Consider the following 21177-nt stretch of genomic DNA (forward strand, 5'->3'; position numbering starts at 1 on the left):
GCTTTTACACTTGCTTCCAGACATCCTGGGCTTGAAATAAAGATACTGTACTACTGTACTGTACACAGTACTGTAAAGTACACAAAAGCACAACCACTTGTAGAGGATGCACGCATGTGACAATGTACGCCAGACACACGAACTAACGTGACTGGACACGCAAACGCACTTTTTCATCTTTGAAAGTTTGCAACTTGATTGTTTGTATGTAGGGGACTTACTGTATGTCTCATCTGAGACTTCTGCATAATCTTGAGGGGAGGAGAAGGGCCAATCTTTCAACAAGGGGGAGTGGGCCACTTCTGCCAGCCCAGGGGAACAAGGGCATGTACCCAGATATCCTCCAGTTTTAGGGTCCTATATCTTCCCTGTCAGGGCCTGACTTGCCTGCTTCATCTGTTGGCACTAGGGGCCCAAAATAATAAGGCAGCAGACTTGTCTAGGCTGCGAATTCATCCTTTTCTCAAGTACTGCCCTCTGCTGTAGGCGATGAGGGGCTGAACACTGGAAAGGAGGCCCCCTGATTCTCACACTGTGCTTTAAATTGGCGATTAATCTGAGGCTGTCACTTTCTTCACTCTCTTCAATGCATCAGTGGTGCTTAGCAATAACCACCCAGTTCCATGTTCCTGATAGTTAATATTTTCCCTAAACCTCTCAAATGCTAGAGACATTGCGCCAGCTGATGCATCCCTGTCTGCCTGTATCTGATCCCAGGTCACCACCAGGGAATGTCTTAGCAATTGAACTGCTACATAGGCCAGGGACCAGCACTTCCAACACTCCACCTACCACTAGCAATGGAGTCCTCACTGCCATTTGGCCAGCAAGTGACCCAACACCAGAATCCCATCCTTTCTAGGACCTCTCTGGGTACTAACTGTCTTAGGTCAGGTTTCCCAGAAGCAGATTGTACAAGCGAGTTAAGGAGAAAGGGCTTTCAGTTGAAATGTGTAAGGCAATGAGGGCAGAAGACAGAGCAAGGAAGAAGCCAGGTGCAGACGAGGGTTCAGCCAAGGTCCAGCATCTGCCTGATCCCCTGAGAAATGCTGGAATATGGATGGCACCACGAGTGTCCCATCTGAGGTAGAAGGGCTGGCTTTTGTACCAGCCAGCCAAGCTGCCCTTGAGGGAGGCCAGAAGCTCTTAGGCATTTCTTGGCTGGATGACTCTGGTCGGCTGAAGATCGAAACTGACTGATAAAAAGGATCTGGATGAGGTCTCAACAACCTCAACTATACTACCATGTGTGGGCTTTTTATTTATTTATCTTATTTTTAGATTTTATTTTTTAAACATCTTTACTGGAGTATAATTGCTTTACAATGTTGTGTTAATTTCTGCTGTATAACAAAGTGAATCAGCTATACATATACATATATCCCCATATCCCCTCCCTCTTGCGTCTCCCTCCCACCCTCCCTATCCCACCCCTCGAGGTGGTCACAAAGCACCGAGCTGATCTCCCTGTGCTATGCGGCTGCTTCCCACTAGCTATCTACTTTACATTTGGTAGTGAACATATGTCTATGCCACTCTCTCACTTCATCCCAGCTTACCCTTTCCCCTCCCCGTGTCCTCACGTCCATTCTCTACGTCTGCATCTTTATTCCTGTCCTGCCCCTCGGTTCTTCAGAACCATTTTTTTTTTTTTTTTAGATTCCATACATATGTGTTAGCATATGGTATATGTTTTTCTCTTTCTGACTTACTTCACTCTGCATGACAGACTCTAGGTCCATCCACCTCACTACAAATAACTCAATTTCGTTTCTTTTTATGGCTGAGTAATATTCCATTGTATATATGTGCCACATCTTCTTTATCCATTCATCTGCCGATGGACACCTAGGTTGCTCCCATGTCCTGGCTATTGTAAATAGTGCTGCAATGAACATTGTGGTACATGACTCTTTTTGAATTATGGTTTTCTCAAGGTATATGCCCAGTAGTGAGATTGCTGGGTCCTATGATAGTTCTATTTTTCGTTTTTTAAGGAACTTTTATACTGTTCTCCACAGTGGCTGTATCAATTTGCATTCCCACCAACAGTGCAAGAGGGTTCCCTTTTCTCCATACCCTCTCCAGCATTCACTGTTTGTAGATTTTTAAAATAAATTTATTTATTTTTGGCTGTGTTGGGTCTTCGTTTCTGTGTGAGGGCTTTCTCTAGTTGTGGCAAGCGGGGGCCACTCTTCATCACGGTGTGCGGGCCTCTCACTATCGCGGCCTCTGTTGTTGCGGAGCACAGGCTCCAGACGCGCAGGCTCAGCAGTTGTGGCTCACGGGCCCAGTTGCTCCGCGGCATGTGGGATCTTCCCAGACCAGGGCTCGAACCCGTGTCCCCTGCATTGGCAGGCAGATTCTCAACCAGTGCGCCACCAGGGAAGCCCCTGTTTGTAGATTTTTTGATGATGGCCATTCTGACCGGTGTGAGGTGATACCTCATTGTAGTTTTGATTTGCATTTCTCTAATGATTAATGATGTTGTACAGGTTTTGATAGATACATAATGTCATGCATCCACCATTATATCATACAGAATAGTTTCACCACCCTAAAAATCTCCTGTGCTCCACCTACTCATTTCCCATCCCCTACCCTTAACCCCTGATAACTACTGATCTTTTTATTATCTCTATAGTTTTCTCTTTTCCAGAATGTCATATTTGAAATCATACAGTATGGAACCTTTTCAGATGGGCTTATTTCATTTAGCAATATGCATTTAAGTTTCCTCCATGTCTTTTTATGGCTTGATAGCTCATTTTCTTTTATTGCTGAATAATATCCCATTGTATGGATGTACTACAGTTTGCAAGTCATTTAGGTAAATACCGAGGAGTATGATCGCTGGACCATCTGGTAAGATTATCTTTAGCTGTGTGATAATCTGCCAAACTGTACTATTTTTTTTTTTTTTTTTTGCGGTACACGGGCCTCTCACTGTTGTGGCCTCTCCCATTGTGGAGCACAGGCTCCGGACGTGCAGGCTCAGCAGCCATGGCTCACGGGCCCAGCCGCTCCGCGGCATGCGGGATCTTCCCGGACCGCGGCACGAACCCGTGTCCCCTGCATCAGCAGGCGGACTCTCAACCACTGCGCCACCAGGGAAGCCCGCAAAGGGTCTTTTAAAGGTCTCTTCAAGGGATTCTTGGAACATGAAAAAGGAGTTAGACACCTCAAGAACAAAACATATTTTATGATACAAGGTGGATAAGCCCAATATTCTAATAGTCCTTGATAATCTGAAGAGTCACTGTTAAGTGGGAAGCTAAGATATGACTTGATCAGAGACAGTATTGGGGGATAAAGCCAATTATTTAAGAGATGAAAATATTGTTTGTCTTTTCTTAAAAACATTTTTCACAAGCCAATTACGTCTCCATAGGAAAACAAAACAAATATTTCATATCTCACAGAGATTCTGCTACACAAAGGAACAGGTCTTATCATGCAAAGAAAATTTAGGGACTGTATTTCCTGAACACTCACCAGCCACAATTTTTCTCAAGCCTTAATTTCCTGGTCTGTACTAAGAAGAAAATAGGTAATTTTTCATTTTTCAAATATACAATTTTATAACACACATACACACCCTAATTGAGAATAACAGCCTTATTAAATGGCATTGCCTTAGTATTTGTTAACCAGTACTAAAAATTCAATTTCTTAATTAATTAATTCTTATTGAGTTAAGAAATTCAATTTCTTAATTTTCATAATTTCATAAGAAATTATGAAAATTTCTTTAAAAAATTTTCCACATAATTAAGAAAATTTTGTCATATCCTGTCATATTTTGTCATAAAAAATTAATTTGTCATATCCTGCTCATTAGCATCCAGGGCTCTAGAAGTCTGAAGAGGAAACATACACTAGTTAGCCTTGTGCTGGAGTAGGGGGTGATCTGTGTACGTTTCCTTAATGACAAGGAATTTGTAGCTTATAGGTTCTCAATAAATGTATTTTGAACTGAAATTCCTTTCAGAGCCCTTTTCCAAATAAAGTGTATACCTGAAGACATACTACATGTCGCACCAAACTAATCACATGATAATCTAAAACCAAAGTCTCAAATACTAAATTCCCAATACTTTGATTATGGGCAGTGGTAAAAGCATAATCTTTTGGAAAAGATTATCTTTAAATAGTCAAGGAAAGAAAAGATGACAACCAAAACAGCACATTCAAGCCCCATAAACACATAATCTGTTATGTCATTAAAATAAAACATATAATCTATTATGTCATTAAAATACAAAATATAAAAATGCCTCCACATTTGTTTTTCTTTTTGATCCCACACCCAATTCTGCCTGCCAGAAAACTGACACACAAAGAAGTTAGAGCTGAAATCTTGCGAGGAAACTCCTGATCAAGTGCTGCTAACCTTTCCAGGAAAGCTTTGGGAGGAGATGGAGTCAATAAACCCTGGATAGAGCAAGAAATACAGTGCCACCATCCAGTGTCTTTATTCCAAAGCAGGGACATTCTGGCAATGCTCTTAGCCTACAACCATTTCCTTAAGAGGACAGCTCTTCCAAAGAGTAAGTTACTTCTCAATGTGAAACATTTGCCCTTCATTTTAATTCTGGCCTAACTGGATCTATGCAAATGAATAGCAGGAAGTTGATTTTATACCTTTCTTCTTACTCACATAATTAAGGAAGGGCTGAGAATCCAGCAATGTCTTCCTCAGCTTCTAAGCAGCTGGTATCATAAAATTATAATACAGCACATTAAATGCTGTGATAGGATACTCCTTAAGGGAGTGGGTACAGAGACAAGGGAGACTCAGCTGTCCACCAGAGCCCTCACCCCTTGCCATCACCCCATTGCTTTCATGCCCCACTCTCCCATCGGATCCTACCTTTAATCTGACATGTGCTAGGGACTGAGACTTCCTTGTTACTGGTAGCTCTTTCCATATTTTCAATTCAGGGTGCAAATTCCACTTCATTGCCTTTGCTTTAGAGAAATATACATGACCTCACTACACTAGTTCTGTACTAGTTGAAGTGGAGCTGGCTCACACCAGATTATCCCCAGCTAAAGCCTTATGGACCTGCTTCCTCCTCCTTCTCTACCTGTGGTATAGAATTGCCCCAGCTCTCTGGTGACATTCAGCAAAGGAATGTTCAAGGGATACCACCTGCTGGATCATATAGTTAACATCTGACTGGCTGCAAATCTGAGGTGAGGAGATGGAATCCCCTTTCATTGTCTCAAAAGCTGTTTCAAGTGCTCAACAAATAAGCACTTGCTAGGCACTGGAGGTCTGAGATGAATAGGATGTGCCCTGAGCTAAACCTCATCACCTCCTAGCTCTGCTTGCAGAGTGGTCTGCTAGCCTGATGTGATTATTCAACCAGTTTTTTAATTTGTTTATTCACTAAATATTTACTGACCACTTACATGAGTGCCAGGCCCTTGTATAATATGAGGCCCGTGGGAAGCTAAAACTAATAAGACAACCTCTATGCCCTAGAGGAAATTCACAGTCTAATGGGGAGGAAAACTTAAACACATCATAAAATTATAATACAGCACATTAAATGCTGTGATAGGGTACTCCTTAAGGGAGTGGGTACAGAGAGGAGGGAGATTCAGCTGTCCACCAGAGCCCTCACCCCTTGCCATCACTATCATCTCTTTGTTTTAGGGCCTGGGCTGCCTCTATTAGGAACAGGCCAAATGAGCCTAAAAAACTAAGCAGGCTGTACCTGAACTAGATCACAGGCTACGGGTTTATTCAACAAGCATTCACTGGGTACGTCCTGAGTGCCTTGGAGGGGGAGAGGAATCAGAGATGGAGAGTTTCTAAGTGGGCAGGAATAGATGGGGTAAGAAGCACCAGTGAGAACTGAACCTGAAAGAAGTGTGAGTGTATATTCCTCCAGACAGGGAGGAGTGAAGAGAGGACGAACGAGGATCAGGAGAGTTCCCGATGCAATGAGGGAAGCTGAACCAGTTAACATGCAAAGTGGGAGGCAGGGTGAAAATAGGAGTAGAATTGGAGGTCCTCAGAGGAAAGTTCCAGAAAACAGCCAGAAGCAAAGGCATTTACGGGAGTTTCAAAATGGCAGGTATGACTCAACTGCAACTCAGCAAGCCAGCATTAGGAAAGATACCCTAGGCTGGCAGTGGGGTCAGGGAGCTAATATATTTTAATTAGAAAAATTAAATTAAAATTTAATTGGAAATCCCTTGTAATAAGCTAAGTGTTGAAGAAAATCAATGAAAGCAATGATGTAGAATCAACAGGAACTATCTGCAACATCTGACACTTGTTAAAAAAAAAAATCAGTACACACCTAGTGCTTGCTTCAAACTGTATATTCCCTTGGCCTGAAATGAAAAAAACAGAAACAAAAAGCCGCAGCACTCTCAAATGTAAGCCAATTTGAATAGATTTTACATATTGATTTTATACACATGTACACGCACAGAATACTATAAAAATTGATGAAAGTGTGTAGATCTTGGTCTTATTTTCTTAGTCATTTGGTAAACCTCTCAGCAGTCCTGGCTCACTTGGCCTTGGCAACCCCTCCCACTTCTCTGCCTATCCTGCTGTGTCCCATGTGCCTTGATTCTCAGTCCATCCACGTTTCCACAGTTAGCTCCATTAGCACTGAATTAAGAAATAAACAATGGGCCCATTAAATGCTCACTTTTTCCACCGGAGCCCAAGTTACACGGCTTGGTAAGGGAAACATCATGCATTTCTGGGACAGGATGAGAATCACCTTCTTTGTTCGGGTGTTGTCCCAGCTGTGAGAACAGCACCAGGTCTCAACCTCCAGTGTCCCTCACCGCCTGCACCTGCATTAAACCCAAACTGATACTCGAGGCTTACCTCCTTCTCTCTCAACCTCATTTCCTTCCACTCTACCCATGAACCTCTCAAGCCAGGCTCCAAGTCATCACTGAACATGCTCTCTTGGTGGCAGCTCTGTGATTTCAAAGATTCATGGGTCCACCGTTTTTGTTGGTTTTTTTTTTTTTGCGGTACGCGGGCCTCTCACTGTTGTGGCCTCTCCCATTGCGGAGCACAGGCTCTGGACGCGCAGGCTCAGCGGCCATGGCTCACGGACCCAGCCGCTCCGCGGCATGTGGGATCTTCCCAGACCGGGGCACGAACCCGTGTCCGCTGCATCGGCAGGCGGACTCTCAATCACTGCGCCACCAGGGAAGCCCCGTGGGTCCACCTTTATTACCCATGTGATGGCACGAGTTGCCCAGTTGCTAGGATGGGCCTGCGGCCGGGAGCACGATGCCTTGTACCACAAAGGGACTTTGCCTTGTACCACGCACCGTGCTGCCCCTGCGAAGCCGCCTGCCGCCAGAGCCCCTGCCCAGTGACCCTGATCTCCCAGTGTCCCTAGGCCTCCCTGTCACACAGGGTCAGGCCACACAGGAGGAGGTTGTCCCAAACCACAGGGCCAGCCGCCCTCCTTGACTTGCGCCGCAGCATCCCACGCGTCGGGTTACGCTCTTCTCTTCCCAGCCCAGAGCCTCTCTGACTCTGTAACTCCCTCTGGGCACAGGCCCCTTCTGCCTGGCTGTCTCCAGAGGCCCTGTCTCCACACCCTCAGCGGCTCCCAGGGTCCGTCTTGTCGCCTTAGAGGCCCTCATCGCTGGGGGCCCGGAGGCCTTGCCCAGGGGGCACGGAGTTATCGTGCCCAGCAGTCCCGGTGGTTGACGGTGGGGTCGGGCAGTGTAGGAATGAACTGGGGTGACGATGCGTAGGTGTCAGAGCCGTGTGAGTGCTGGGCAGGGGTGAGGTCCTGATGTTCCTGATCTGGCAGCCTCTGAAACCTCCCTCCCCTGTTGCCTGATGCCCCTGCGTCTGTGTTCGGCCCTGGAGTCTCATCTCTCGGGGACCAGCCCAAGGCCCCACTCCTGCTCACTCACCCACAGGGCGCGGAGGCCCCTCTGAATTCCTAGAGCCCTTGCTGTGGGCATCACTCGCAGTGACATTTCATCAGACCCTGCTTGGTGAGCCAGGCTCAGGAGACCTGGTCCTGCTGCAGGAAAGCTGTGTGAAATTGACCCTCAGTTGGCCTGCCTGTGAAAGGAAGGGGCTGGGACCACACCTCTGGGCCGATCTTTCAGTTCAGCTTTTTTTTTTTAATCTAAACTACTTGCTAGCATTCTGATTCTGCTTCTTATTTATATTTTACATTCCTGTCACAACCTAGAGCACACAGTGCTGGGACTTGAGGAAGACTTAAGAAATGTGTTTCTGAATTATTAACTGAATAAATGCCATGACCTCACAACAAACGTGTTTTTCTGTGGGGCAGGGAAGGGCAGGGTGATCTAGTTAAAAATCTAGATTGTAGATTGAGCTCAATATTGTTAAGATGTCACTTCACCAAATTGATCTGTAGATTTTACACAATCCCAATCAAGATCCCAGCAAGCTTTCTTATAGAAATCGACAAGCTGATTCTAAACGTATATACAGAAATGTAAAGGATATACAAGAGCCAAAACAACTTTAAAAAGGAAAAACAATGTCAAAGGACTCAAATGATCTGATTTTAAGACATTATAAAGCTACAGTAATCAAGATAGTAAGGTATTGATGTCAAGACAGATAAATAGATCAATTAAACAGGATACAGCAGCCAGCAATAGATGCACTTATATAAAGAGTCAATTGGTGGAAGAAGAGTCTTTTCAACAATGGTAGTAGAACAACAATTAATGTGCACAAAATTGAACTTTGATTGACACTTTATACCATACACCATAAACCCCCCTCAGAATAGATCAGAGACCTAAATGTAAAACTTAAACTATAAACCATCTAGGAGAAAACATAGGAGAAAATCTTTGTGACCTTTAGCCAAATATTTCTCAGGCACGACACCAACAGTATGATCCATAATTTTTTAAAAATTGTATTTCATAAAACTTAAAATCTTCTGCCCTTAAAAAGGTACTCTTAAGAGAATGAAAAGCTAAGCTACATACTGAAAGACAATATTTGCAAAGTATATATCCAATAAAGGACTTGTACTTACAATATATTAAAAAAGACTCTCAAAACTAAATAATAAGAAAACAAGGAGATACACGTGTGATACAGAAGCACATAAAAAGACGCTCAACCATTAATCAAAACAAATTGAAACCTCAGTAACATGCCACTACATAGCTATTAGAAGGCTTAAAATTAAAAAAGACTGACAATATCAAGTGCTGGCGAGTGTGTGGAGCAAGTGGAACTTTCATACACTGCTGTGGGAGTATAAGATGGTATAACCACACTGGAAAATAGCGTAGCCATTTCTTAAAAAATTAATCATGCACCTGCCATCTGGCCTAACCATTACACTCTTAAGTATTTACCCAAGAGAAATGAAAACCTAAGTCCATGAGAAGATTTGTACTCAAATGTTCATAGCAGCATTATCCAGAATAGCCCCTCAGAAGTGGAAAGAAAACAAATGTTCATTAACAGGTAAATGGATACGTAAACTGGGGTATAGCCAAACAATGGAATGCTACACAGCAATTAAAAGGAATGTACTATTGCTACACAAAGCAACATAAATGCATCTCAAAATAATTATGCTGGGACTTCCCTGGTGGCGCAGTGGTTAAGAATGCACCTGCCGATGCAGAGGGGACATGGGTTCGAGATCTGGTCTGGGAATCTTCCACATGCCGCGGAGCAACTAAGCCCGTGCACCACAACTACTGAGCCTGAGCTCTAGAGCCCACGTGCCACAACTACTGAAGTCCGTGCACCTAGAGCCCGTGCTCTACAACAAGAGAAGCTACTGCAATGAGAAGCCCGTGCACCACAACAAAGGGTGTTCACTGCAACTAGAGAAAGCCTGCGTGCAGCCACAAAGACCCAACGCAGCCAAAAATAAATTAAAAAAAAAAAAAAAAAAGCTAGGTGAGAGAAACTAGGCCAAAAAAAGTACATGCTATATATTTTCTTTATGGAATTTTAGAAAAATCAAAGTAATCTATAGCGATAGAAATGAGATCAGTAATCACCTGGAGAGCTGTAGGGGGGTAAGAGAGGGGCAAGAGAAAGGTAATAAAAAGAGACATGAGGAAAATTTTGGGGGTGAAAGAAGGGTTCATTATCTTGATTGTGTGATGCTTTCACAGGTATGTACATATGTCAAAATTTATCAAATTGTATACATTAAATATGTGCAATTTATTATGTCAATTATATCTCAATAAAGCTGTATTTTTTTTCAATAAAACTGTTTTAAAAATTGTAGTTTGGGCTTCCCTGGTGGCGCAGTGGTTGAGAGTCTGCCTGCCGATGCAGAGGACACGGGTTTGTGCCCCGGTCCGGGAAGATCCCACATGACATGAGCGGCTGGGCCCGTGAGCCATGGCTGCTGAGCCTGCGCATCCGGAGCCTGTGCTCCACAACGGGAGAGGCCACAGCAGTGAGAGGCCCGCGTACCGCAAAAAAAAGAAAAAAAAAATGTAGTTTAAGGCCTCTGCCCAGAAACTTTAATAAGCTACAATGCATATTCTCAGGTATAAGCCCTAGCTATCCTAATTCTACAGTTCTAGGCTAGGACCCAGAAATATGCATTTGACCCAAGCTCTTCAAGTAATTCCACTGCAGGCTGTCCCTAAACCACCCTTTGTGAAACACTGGTCTAGGGAGTAAGGATTTCTAGAACAATATTGTTATTAGAATGTTTGTTTCTGGGGAAAATAAGTAACTTTTTCTACTAGGGTTGTTACATGTTTCTGTACTATGCCCCCAGAGCACGCATATTCCATTACCATAACACATATTTAGCATACTTTTAATAGTTCAAAAACAAAATTAAATCATAGTTTTTTTCCAATCTTACCTTTATATAAATTAAAATTAACTACATGATCTTGTTACCATTTCCTGGCAGAGGCCTACAGTGTAAAGCGAGAAATTAGGCCACTTGATTGTAACTGAAAACCAATGTGGTGGTTTTTCCAATCACATTTCTTATCTTTTTCGTCATCTTTCGACGCACACCCACCCTCACATCCTCCTGACTAGTTCATGATCAGAGAAGACACAGAAAGAGCATGAAATGATTTCATTCCTGCTAAGTCTCTGAAGACAAAGTTATCTTTTCACACTTACATAATTTTTCTTAGTAAACAACAAAAATCGTTGCCAGTATAAATGATAGGAGATAGGTTTTCCACATGAGACTAGCATCTCTTAACCCTAGCAACATTACCCGAAGGAAATATTAGAACTCAATTGATGAAGCTTGTTGTGGATTTTCCTATCTAATATCACTTGAGAAGACAAATGTGAAAGGGTAAAGCCTACTCAAAGATGATTTTTAATGATTAAAGGGAATACAGTAAGTGACATCTGTGAAAATGGTGCAGGGAAAAAAAAGCCCTCCAAAAATTCTCTCCTCAATGAAAGCATGGAAAAAACTGATAAAAATAGTCAGACACAATATTTTCAGAATGCTGGAAATTAAACAAAGGCAATCAGGAGAGCATTAATTCAAGAAGAATGGATGAATCTCAGTATGACCAGTGAGCTCTGTGGTGTCTTAGTTGCCCTAGTCCCATCTCACCCCTTCTTCTTGGTGGTGGCCTTGGAAGCCAACAGCCTGCAATCATGGTGAAAATTAGCAAGCTGGCACCTGTAGGAAGGGACAGAACAGGGTTGGAGCTCCTTCAAAGTCTCATTCCCAGTAGATTGTCATTATTTGAGTTGTCTGGGGATTCCCTGGAATATCCTACTTGCAAGGCTGTCTTTATTAACCCAACTAAGAGCTTGCACAGTGTGAAAAGCCTTTTCCCCAGGGGCATTTGTAGAAAATGTCCAGGGTGATTGTTTAACTTCTTGGCTGCTTGAGGCACTGGATATCAGCTGGGGCAAAAATAGGCTAATCAAAAAGTTTAAAAGGAAAAACTTAAGAATAAGATATCCATAGTGGTTAGAATAAGATATCCATAGTGGTTTTGAAAAACTCCAAATAGTCCTGAGAATCTAGAAGTCCACTGTGCCCATGACCAGCGTTGTGTGCATGCTCAGGAAAAATCTTAGCAGGGCTTATGCTCTCACCTTGGCTGATCTTGAGGCTCTGCACAAACAGGAATTGAAGGCTAACGTGGAATTGTCACCTGTCTGGCTGAATATTGAAGGTGTGCTTCAAAATCCATGTAGAGGGACTTCCCTGGTGGTGCAGTGATTAAGAATCTGTCTGCCAATGCAGGGGACACGGGTTCGAGCCCTGGTCTGGGAAGATCCCACATGCTGCAGAGCAACTAAGCCTGTGTGCCACAACTACTGAACCTGAGCTCTAGAGCCCACGAGCCACAACTACTGAGCCCGTGTGCCACAACTACTGAAGCCCACACACCGAGAGCCCGTGCTCCGCAACAAGAGAAGCCACCACAATGAGAAGCCTGCACACTGCAACGAAGAGTAGCCTCCACTCGCCGCAACTAGAGAAAGCCCGTGTGCAACAATGGAGACCCAATGCAGCCAAAAAATAAAATATAAATAAATAAATAAACTTATAAAAAACAAAAATCCACAGAACCCCTTGGCAAAGACTGGAATGCTTGTTGGTTTCAGGTGTTTAAGGAAATCTCTGTCCAGTCATGAACCAAGCAGAGACTTCAGTGGCTACACATGACCACGAATACAGATTTTATAGAATTGTTTCAGAAAAGTCAGTAAGTAAACAAACAAAGACAACAAATAGCAACAATAGCAAACACTGGAGATGGAGGAGAATCTGATTTCCAGGGTTGCCACATTATGTTATTTTAAATGTCCAGTTTTCAAAGAAAAATTATGACATGTGCAGAGAAACAAGAAAGTATAGCCCATACACAGAAAAAAAAGCAGTCAATAGAAACTGTCCCCGAGGAAGCCAAGATATTGCACTTCTTAGACCAAGGCTTTAAACCAGCTTTAAAAAAAAGTTTAGAATGAAAGGAAACCATATATAAAGAACTAAAGAAAAGTATGAAAACAAAATCTCATCAAATAGAGAATATAAATAGAGAGAAATTATATTTAAAAAGGGCCAAATAGATGTTTGGGGTTGAAAAGTATAATAACTGAAATGAAAAATTCACTAGAGTGGCTCAATAGCAGATTTGAGCAGGCAGAAGAAAGAATCAGAGAACTCAGATATGGGTCAATTGAAACTATCCAATTTGAGGAAGAGAAAGAAAAAGAATGAAAAAAAAAATGAACAGAGACTTAAAGACCTACAGGACACCAACAAGCATATCAACATACCAAGTATATCAAGCATAATGGAAATGCCAGAGGAAAGAAAAAAGGAACTGAAAGAATACTTAAAGAAAGAATGGGCAAAGACTTCCAGACTTTGATGAAAAATGCTAATCTATACATCCAAGATGATCTACAAACTCCAAGAAATAAAAACTCAGAGACCCAAACCTATACTGTCAAAATTGTCAAAAGACAAAGAAAGGAGAGACAGCCCAGATGGCAGAGTAGGAAGACTGTAAGCTCACCTCCTTTCATGGCCACACCAAAATTAAAACTATTTACAGAGCAACTATTGATGAGAACCACCTGAAGACTAGCAGAAAAGATTTTCCACCACGAAAGATATAAAGAAGGAATCACAATGAGATGGGTAGGAGGGGCAGAGAAGCAGTATAGTCAAAAGCAGTATAGGCAACCCACAAACGGGAGTATAATCACAATTGCATAAGTTTTCCTTAAGGAGCAAGAGGTACAAGTCCCATGTTGAGCACCCCAGCTCAGTGGTCCTGCACCGGGAAGATGAGCCCCCAGAGTGTCTGGCTTTGAAGGCCAGTGCGGATTACTTTCGGGAGAGTTAGAGGGCTCTAGGAAACAGAGGCTCTACTTTTAAAGAGCATGCACAAAATCTCACATGCTCCAAGACCCAGGGCAGAAGAAATAGTTTGAAAGGAGCCTGGGTCAGACCCACTTGATAATCTTGGAGAGCTTCCCAGAGAGGTAGGAGGCAACTGGGACTCCCCCTGGGAATATAGATGCTGGCAGCAGCCATCTTTAGGAGCTCATTCTACCATGGTGACACTGGTGCTGGCAAGTGCCACTTTGGAATCCTCCCTCTAGATGATTAGTACTGGGACACAGCCCCACCCAGCAGCAGGCCTGATGCCCTAGGACCCCATGAGCCTCCAGCCATTCAGAGATCTAGCCCCACCCACCAGAAGGCCCGGGACCCAGACGCACTCACCAGTGGGCCGGCACTAGTCCTGGGAACCCCTGAGCTGCGTAGCCAGTTATGCCAGGACCAAGCATTGCTTACCAGCAGGTAGGCAGCCTCCTCCAAGAGGCAGAGCCTTGCAGCCAACTGGGGTGGGGGCCAGCCCTGCTTACAAGTGTGCTTACAGTAGTCAGCCTCATCACAACAGAAGGGTCCACACAGCCCACATAGAAGGCAGCCCTAGAGCACATTGGTGACCAAAGAGAAGCGGGCTGTTGGGCCCCAAAGAACATCTCCTACATAAGGCCACTTCTCTGACATTGGGAAACGTAACTGACTTACCTAGAATATATAAAAATAAAAACAGAGAATTAGGCAAAATGAGGTGACAGAGGAATATGTTCCAAATGAAGGAACAAGATAAAACCCCAGAAGAAATATTAAGGAATACTTATTACTTATCTACCCAATAAAGAGCTCAAGGTAATGATCATAAAATGCTCAATGAGCCCAAAAGAAAAATAGATGAACACAGAGAGAAATTTTTATAGAGTTAGAAAATATAAAGAACCAAACAGAGCTGAAGAATACAATAATTAAAACAAAATATACACTAGAAGGAATCAACAGTAGATTAGATGATACAGAGGAGCAGATCAGCAAACTGGAAGACAGAATACTGGAAATCACCCAAGCTGACCAGAAAAAAGAAAAGGAATTGTAAAAAATGAGGATACTTTAAGAGACCTCTGGGACAGCATCAAGCATGTTAACATTTGCACTATAGGGGTTCCAGAAAGAGAAGAGAGGGAGAAAGAGGCAGATAACTTATTTGAAGATATAATAGCTGAAAACTTCCCTAGCCTGGGGAAGGAAACAGACATCAGGTCCAGGAAGCACAGAGAGTCCCAAACAAGATAAACCCAAAGAGATCCACACTAAGTCATGTTGTAATTAAGTTGGTAAAAAGTAACAATAAAGAGAGAGTCTTAAAAGCAGCAAGGGGAAAGCAACTAGTTACATAAAGTTGCAGGATATGAAAGTAATATACACAAATCTGTTGCATTTCTATACACTAACAATGACCTATCAGAAAGAGAAACCAAGAGAAAAATCTAATTTACAATTGCATCAAAAAGTATAAAATATCTAGGAATAAATCTAACCAAGGAGAGAAGACTATAAGACATTGATGAAAGAAATTGAGGACAACACAAACAAATGGAAAATTATACCATGCTCATGGATTGGAAGAATCAATATTGTTAAAATGACCATGCTCCCCAAGACAATCTACAGAGTCAATGCAATTCCTATCAAAATACCAATGGCATTTTTCACAGAAGTAGAAGAAATAATTCCAAATTTGTAGGGAAACGAAAGATCCTGAATAGCCAAAACAATCTTGAGAAAGAAGAACAAAGCTGGGAGTATCATGAGACATGATTTCAAACTATACTATAAAGATACGGTAATCAAAACAATATGGTAGTGGCACAAAAACAGACACATAGATCAATGGAATAGAATAGAGAGCCCAGAAATAAACCCACACTTATGTGGGCAGTTAATCTATGACAAAGGAGGCGAGAAAGAATATACAATGTGGAAAAAACAGCGTCTCCAATAAATGGTGTTGGGAAAACTGGACAGCTACATACGAAGGCATCAAATTGGACTACTTTCTCATACCATATACAAAAATAAACTCAAAATGAATTAAAGACTTAAATGTACGACCCGAAGCCATAAAACTCCTGAAAGAAAACATAGGCAGTATACTTTTTTTTTCCCCCTGTGCCGTGTGGCATGTGGGATCTCAGTTTCCCGACCAGGGATTGAACCCGTGCCCACTGCAGTGGAAGTGCAGAGTGGACTGGACCACCAGGGAAGTCCCAGGCAGTATACTTTTTGACATAAATTATAGCAATACTTTGTGTATAGAAATATTGAATTCCAGGTGTTGAGCACCTGGAACAAACATAGTTTTGTAGGTCAATTACCCTTTAATTAAAAAAAAAAAAAAGACAAGAGAATCTGGAAAGCAGCAAGAGAAAAGCAATTTGTCACATGCAAAGAATCTTTAATAAGATAAATAGCTTAATTCTTATCATAAACTATGGAGGCCACAAAACAGTGGGATGACAAAAGTGCTAAAAGGAAAAGACTGTCAGCAGAGAATTCTATATCTATGGCCAACTGATTTTCATCAAGCCTGTCTTGGTTCAGGCTGCTATAACAAAATACCATAGACTGGGTGGCTTAAAAATGACTGAAGTTTATTTTTCACAGTTCTGGAGGTTGGAAGTCTGAGAGGAGGGTGCCAGCATGGTTGACTTCTTGCGAGGACCCTCCTCTGGGCTGTAGATTGTTGACTTTTGATTGAGAAAATTGGATCTTGGCCATTGGGTATGTGGGAGTATGTGTAAAAGGGACATGCACACAACCACAAAAACCCACACACAATCTAAAGCATCCACAGGTGCTTCCAGGTACTATGAAAATGTGCCCACAGTTATTTTCTAGGCAAAGCATTTTCTTTAACAGTATCCCCAATCTCCATACCCACTACAAAGTTGGAATCAGTATAACTCTCCAGACTAAAGCCAGCAAGGGTAACCTTACCTTTAATATTGTTTTGTTGTTCCAGCAATAATTTACTTATTTCTGAAAACCAACAATCTCTGGTTTCTTTTGAAGCTGCCTGCAATTACAAATAAGAAAATACCATGAGTATCAGATCACCTGGTGCATTAATTGGACAGGACTTTTATTCTCTGGGTGACCTTTAGAATGTGACAGAAAACACTGGTTGAGTGATGGGAACACAATAGGGAAAGGGGAAAGGACACCTATGGGGAAGGCATGAATTTTACCTGTAGGATGTATTTCTCAAGTCCATTTTGGTTGGCAATTTCAAACTTTCTGTTGCTCCCCCTTCCAAGTTGGCGAATTGAAAGTGTCATTAACTATTGTAAAGAAAGAAGAAAATTTTCTATACCATCTTTTCTGATTTAAAAAAATTATCCCTGTCAGCCACTCTAATCTTTGCTACCCTTGATTGCTCTCTTCTTCCATCTTCCTTCCAAGTGTTTTGCTGTCCTCTGTTAAGAGCCCCAAGGAGCATAAAACATAATCTGGTACAGTGTCATTTGTCTTGTCTGTTTCAGAGGACAAGACAGACTATATGTTTCCATATGCAGAGCTGTAGCCTTCAACTTTAAGCAAAAAGATTATCTCTCCTTTAATACCTGAGTATTTCACAAATCTCTACATAGTAGTAACTGAATTTGTATCCATTAAGAAACAAAAATAACAAAAAGTACTATGAATAAACTACCAATTTTAATCACAAGAGCACGTGTGTGTGCGTGTGATCACTAGCTATGAAATATTTCTAACATGGGTGAGAGGCAATGTTTGGTGTGGACATGGGTTCCTACACCCCCAGGGTCAGGATGTTGCCTTACACTTGCATGCAAAGATGCATGGTTGAGAAGATGAAATCCAGCCCATGCTCTAATCTCCAAGGCGTTCAATCCTCTGCCTGGAGGAAAGAGGGTACTTTTCAATTAGTTTGTCCAGACAGGCTGCCATTGGGTCCTTTTTCTCCACCCAGCACAAAGGCACCTCTGTGCCAGCGCTGGCCCTATCTAGTGGCTGATTACAAGCTCTGACTCTGGAATCAGGCCTGTGTGTGGATTCTCGCTCTGTTGTGTGGCATTTGGCAAGTTAACCTCACCTCAGTTTCCTTATCTGTAAAATACAGATAACAGCATTTCTCTCCATAGGGTTGTGCTGACTCCCAAGTGCAATAGGACCCCTTTACCTTCATAGACTTCTTAAAGCTGTAGTGAGGAGACAGGCCCTGGTCACTGGGCTCCATTCGTATCTTACAGAACACTATTCCCTGTTCAAATAGATAGATTTGCCTCTGGCTGGGCTTAAATCGAATTAAATCCTTCATCTTATAACGCTCCTTGTGAACTGTCCAGACGTTGAAAGAGCCATGCATCAACAGCTTGCCCAGTTTTCTGATATCATCCTTTGGGAAACACAGACACACACAAAAAGAAGCTGTTAAATTACTCGACACGAAAGAACTCTTAGGGGTCTGTTTTCAAATTACAAACCATGCTTATTTGAAGCTTACAGTCTTATAAGTGCCAGTCAGGCTCATCTGTCACTAATCAAAACTACAATTTTGTGAGCTTCACTGAGCATGGCATCATTCAGTTATATAAGGAAATAGTGCAGCTGTATAAGGTAATAAACACAAAGCATGTTAGCAATGCTTTGAACTGAAGATATTGGTCCTCCAATATTTTTGTCTTGCAATTAATTTTAGCTAGCAGAATTCCATTTCTTCTTCTTTGTTTTTGATAAAAGACACTACTTAAAAAGGCCAAGAAATTAATATTTTAATTATGTTCGGGACAGCCAGAATCTTTGCTGCATTATGGATCTGTGGTAACCCATGTATTCCATCTGTATCCTAACCTCTCCTTCAGGTATATGAGAACCTGAGAACATGAGGTTTGTTCTGAAAGGAGAAAGCTTAGTATGACCTAATCTTCATAACACTGTAATGGAAATGGTAATGACATTCAACTCTGCATTTTTCAGAGTGAGTGAACAGTGCAAAGACAATTCCAAATGACAAATCTTTTATTTCATCTTTTTGGCTCTAAGGCACACACTATGTCTCCTTCCACAATCATATGTCTGGTTCAAAGTCCAAATGAAGTGACCTGGCCTTCTCTGAGCTCTCTCTAAAAGTAGTGGAGTGTGATGAACTAGAAACGTGGTATTTTGTCTGGTATTTCTCAAAAATTATATCACTTAAAGTAGATAATCAAGACTTTATTTCTCTGAATCAAACACCAAAAGGAAAAATTATTTGAACAGGACCAGGACAGAGACATTTCCCTGAGTTATATCTAGCTGAGATAAAGCCCTACAATTTTTGATAATTATTACTAGACATATGTGCATTTTATAACTTATTTATATTGAACAAACTGTGAATACCTTTAAAAAAATGAATGACTTTATATCTGAAAGTCAAACAAAAACTTCAAGGGCAATAAACTCTAGTCATTTCTATGGTGCTTGTGTCATATTTTCAGAGCTATTTTTCTCTTTTTGCTTTGTAAAATTTACATGTGTTAAATGTAGTGAATGAAAAATCCTCAGTGAGGAATAAGAGCTCCAGTTACAAGGCCTTCTCTCCTAAAAGCACGATGCTTCCGCTGCTGCGTGCACAGGCTTAGCTTGACTGCACCCCAAGACAGATGGGTGATGGGTCCACGAGGACCAGTGAGGAGTTTTTCACTCTATCCACATCCTTCCTGCACCCACTCAAATGGAAACACCCCAGCCCTCAGTGATTGCTTTCTCCTTTACACCCATTCAATTTGTACAATTCAGACCTATAGAGTACAGGAAATATGTTTAGTCAAGGCAGCTGGCAAAAGTTGATGTTTAACATTTGCCACAGGAATGATTGTAATCAGTTTCTATTTAAAAATGTATTTATATTTCACCCCATTTCAAAAATTAGATACATCTTATAAAAATATATACATTATAGGCAGACAGAAAATAACCAAGGAAATCAGGCTGAAGAAAAAAAATAGAGATTACAACAGTAAGATGAAGAGGATGTACATAAAACCCATACAATATAAAGCATGTAACCTTGCTGCAGACTAGACTTTGACCTTCTGGCAGGCAGTACAGAGGGAAATCTGGTGAGTTATATGACTCATTATGTCCGAAGACATACCCAAACCAGTTGTTAAGGGAAAGCATGGCAATTTGTTAATAAGACGTGAGAGAAATTTCTCCCATGGGTCTTCATAAAGGGTCACTGTGTCAAATACTGAGCCCACCTTCAACCGCATCCCAGAATGGATTTTAGGTAAAGCTGTTTCTAATAACACATCTGGGGAATGTGGAGGCATCATTTCATAGTACAGCTTTTAAAAGCAATTCTGAAAGAGGCCAGAAGGATGGGTGGTGGGGGGGGGGGGGGGGCGGGAGAACAAGCCCAGGTGTACACTCTGATGACCTGCAGAGGGCTGGGCGATGTGAGTGAAGGTGTCTGCCAAGGCCCTGGGCTGTAGAGGCGGAAGAGGCCACCCTAGGCAGCGACGTTTTTGTCCTTTACAGCCTCTGCACTTCTCATCCCTCCCACAGCCACAGCTGTTTGAACCTTAGTAAGCAATTGGCCAAAGGATGTGAATCCAGAGACGGGACAGCCCCTGACTACAGAGGCCCGGTGTATAAAAGATGTGCCAGATGGCCAATCTGATCCCTGTCTGAACTGAAGAGAACTAAGGAGGAAGCAAGAGTTGTAGCTGTGAGATGCTTTATGAGGGCTGGAGGTGGAATAAATGATAAGGAAGCAGAGCAATAAAGAAGGTAAGTCATCAGAAACTATGAGGAAGAGGAAAAGACACCAATGGAGGGAAAGAACCAGTCAGCGGCCGGTGAGGGGAGAGGACATACCTGGCACGTATAGGCAGAGCACACAGGTGAGAACCCCAGCTCCCTCCCAGGCCAAAGTCCTAGAGTTGCTGTGGATCCTGGAATTGTTTAGCTCTCACACCCACGAACCCTGTCCTGTCATTGTTCTGACTCTTCCTGAGGCTATATGGTTGCCTTTTCCAGTAAGCCTGTCATCACTGAAGGTCACTAGAGGGAATCACTGGGTCTTTTGAGATGAGTTGGAAGAGATGGGCTACCTATCATCCAGGACATCTTGCATAAACTTTCTCAGGACCACGCTTGTGATGGGATCAGACATCTCAATGCTTGAGACCCATCCTGTGGTGGCCGAGGGCACATGCCCTGTAAAGCAGTGATGAAGGACAGGTGTACCTACGTTACTGTCATCCAGGACACATGCCTGTGTGGAGGCTACTCTGCCTCCAAAGGGAAGACGGTAGGGGGATTGCTCTGAACAGGACCAAGGATG

The 21177-nt window shown here is 42.4% G+C and overlaps 1 protein-coding gene across 1 annotated transcript in view; it reads right to left on the minus strand.

Moving 5' to 3' along the window:
• The window catches only part of MCF2L2 (MCF.2 cell line derived transforming sequence-like 2), a 219612-nt gene that overhangs the window by 7805 nt on the left and 190630 nt on the right, over window positions 1–21177 (minus strand). Inside the window, exons 23-25 of the mRNA XM_079921832.1 lie at window positions 18025–18240; window positions 17072–17164; window positions 16821–16899 (exon numbers count right to left, since the gene is read on the minus strand). Of these exons, the coding sequence (XP_079777958.1) occupies window positions 16821–16899; window positions 17072–17164; window positions 18025–18240 (388 nt within the window). The remainder of the gene's footprint in view (window positions 1–16820; window positions 16900–17071; window positions 17165–18024; window positions 18241–21177) is intronic.

Source organism: Stenella coeruleoalba (genome assembly GCF_951394435.1).
Source record: "Stenella coeruleoalba genome assembly, chromosome: 5".
Taxonomy (NCBI): domain Eukaryota; kingdom Metazoa; phylum Chordata; class Mammalia; order Artiodactyla; family Delphinidae; genus Stenella; species Stenella coeruleoalba.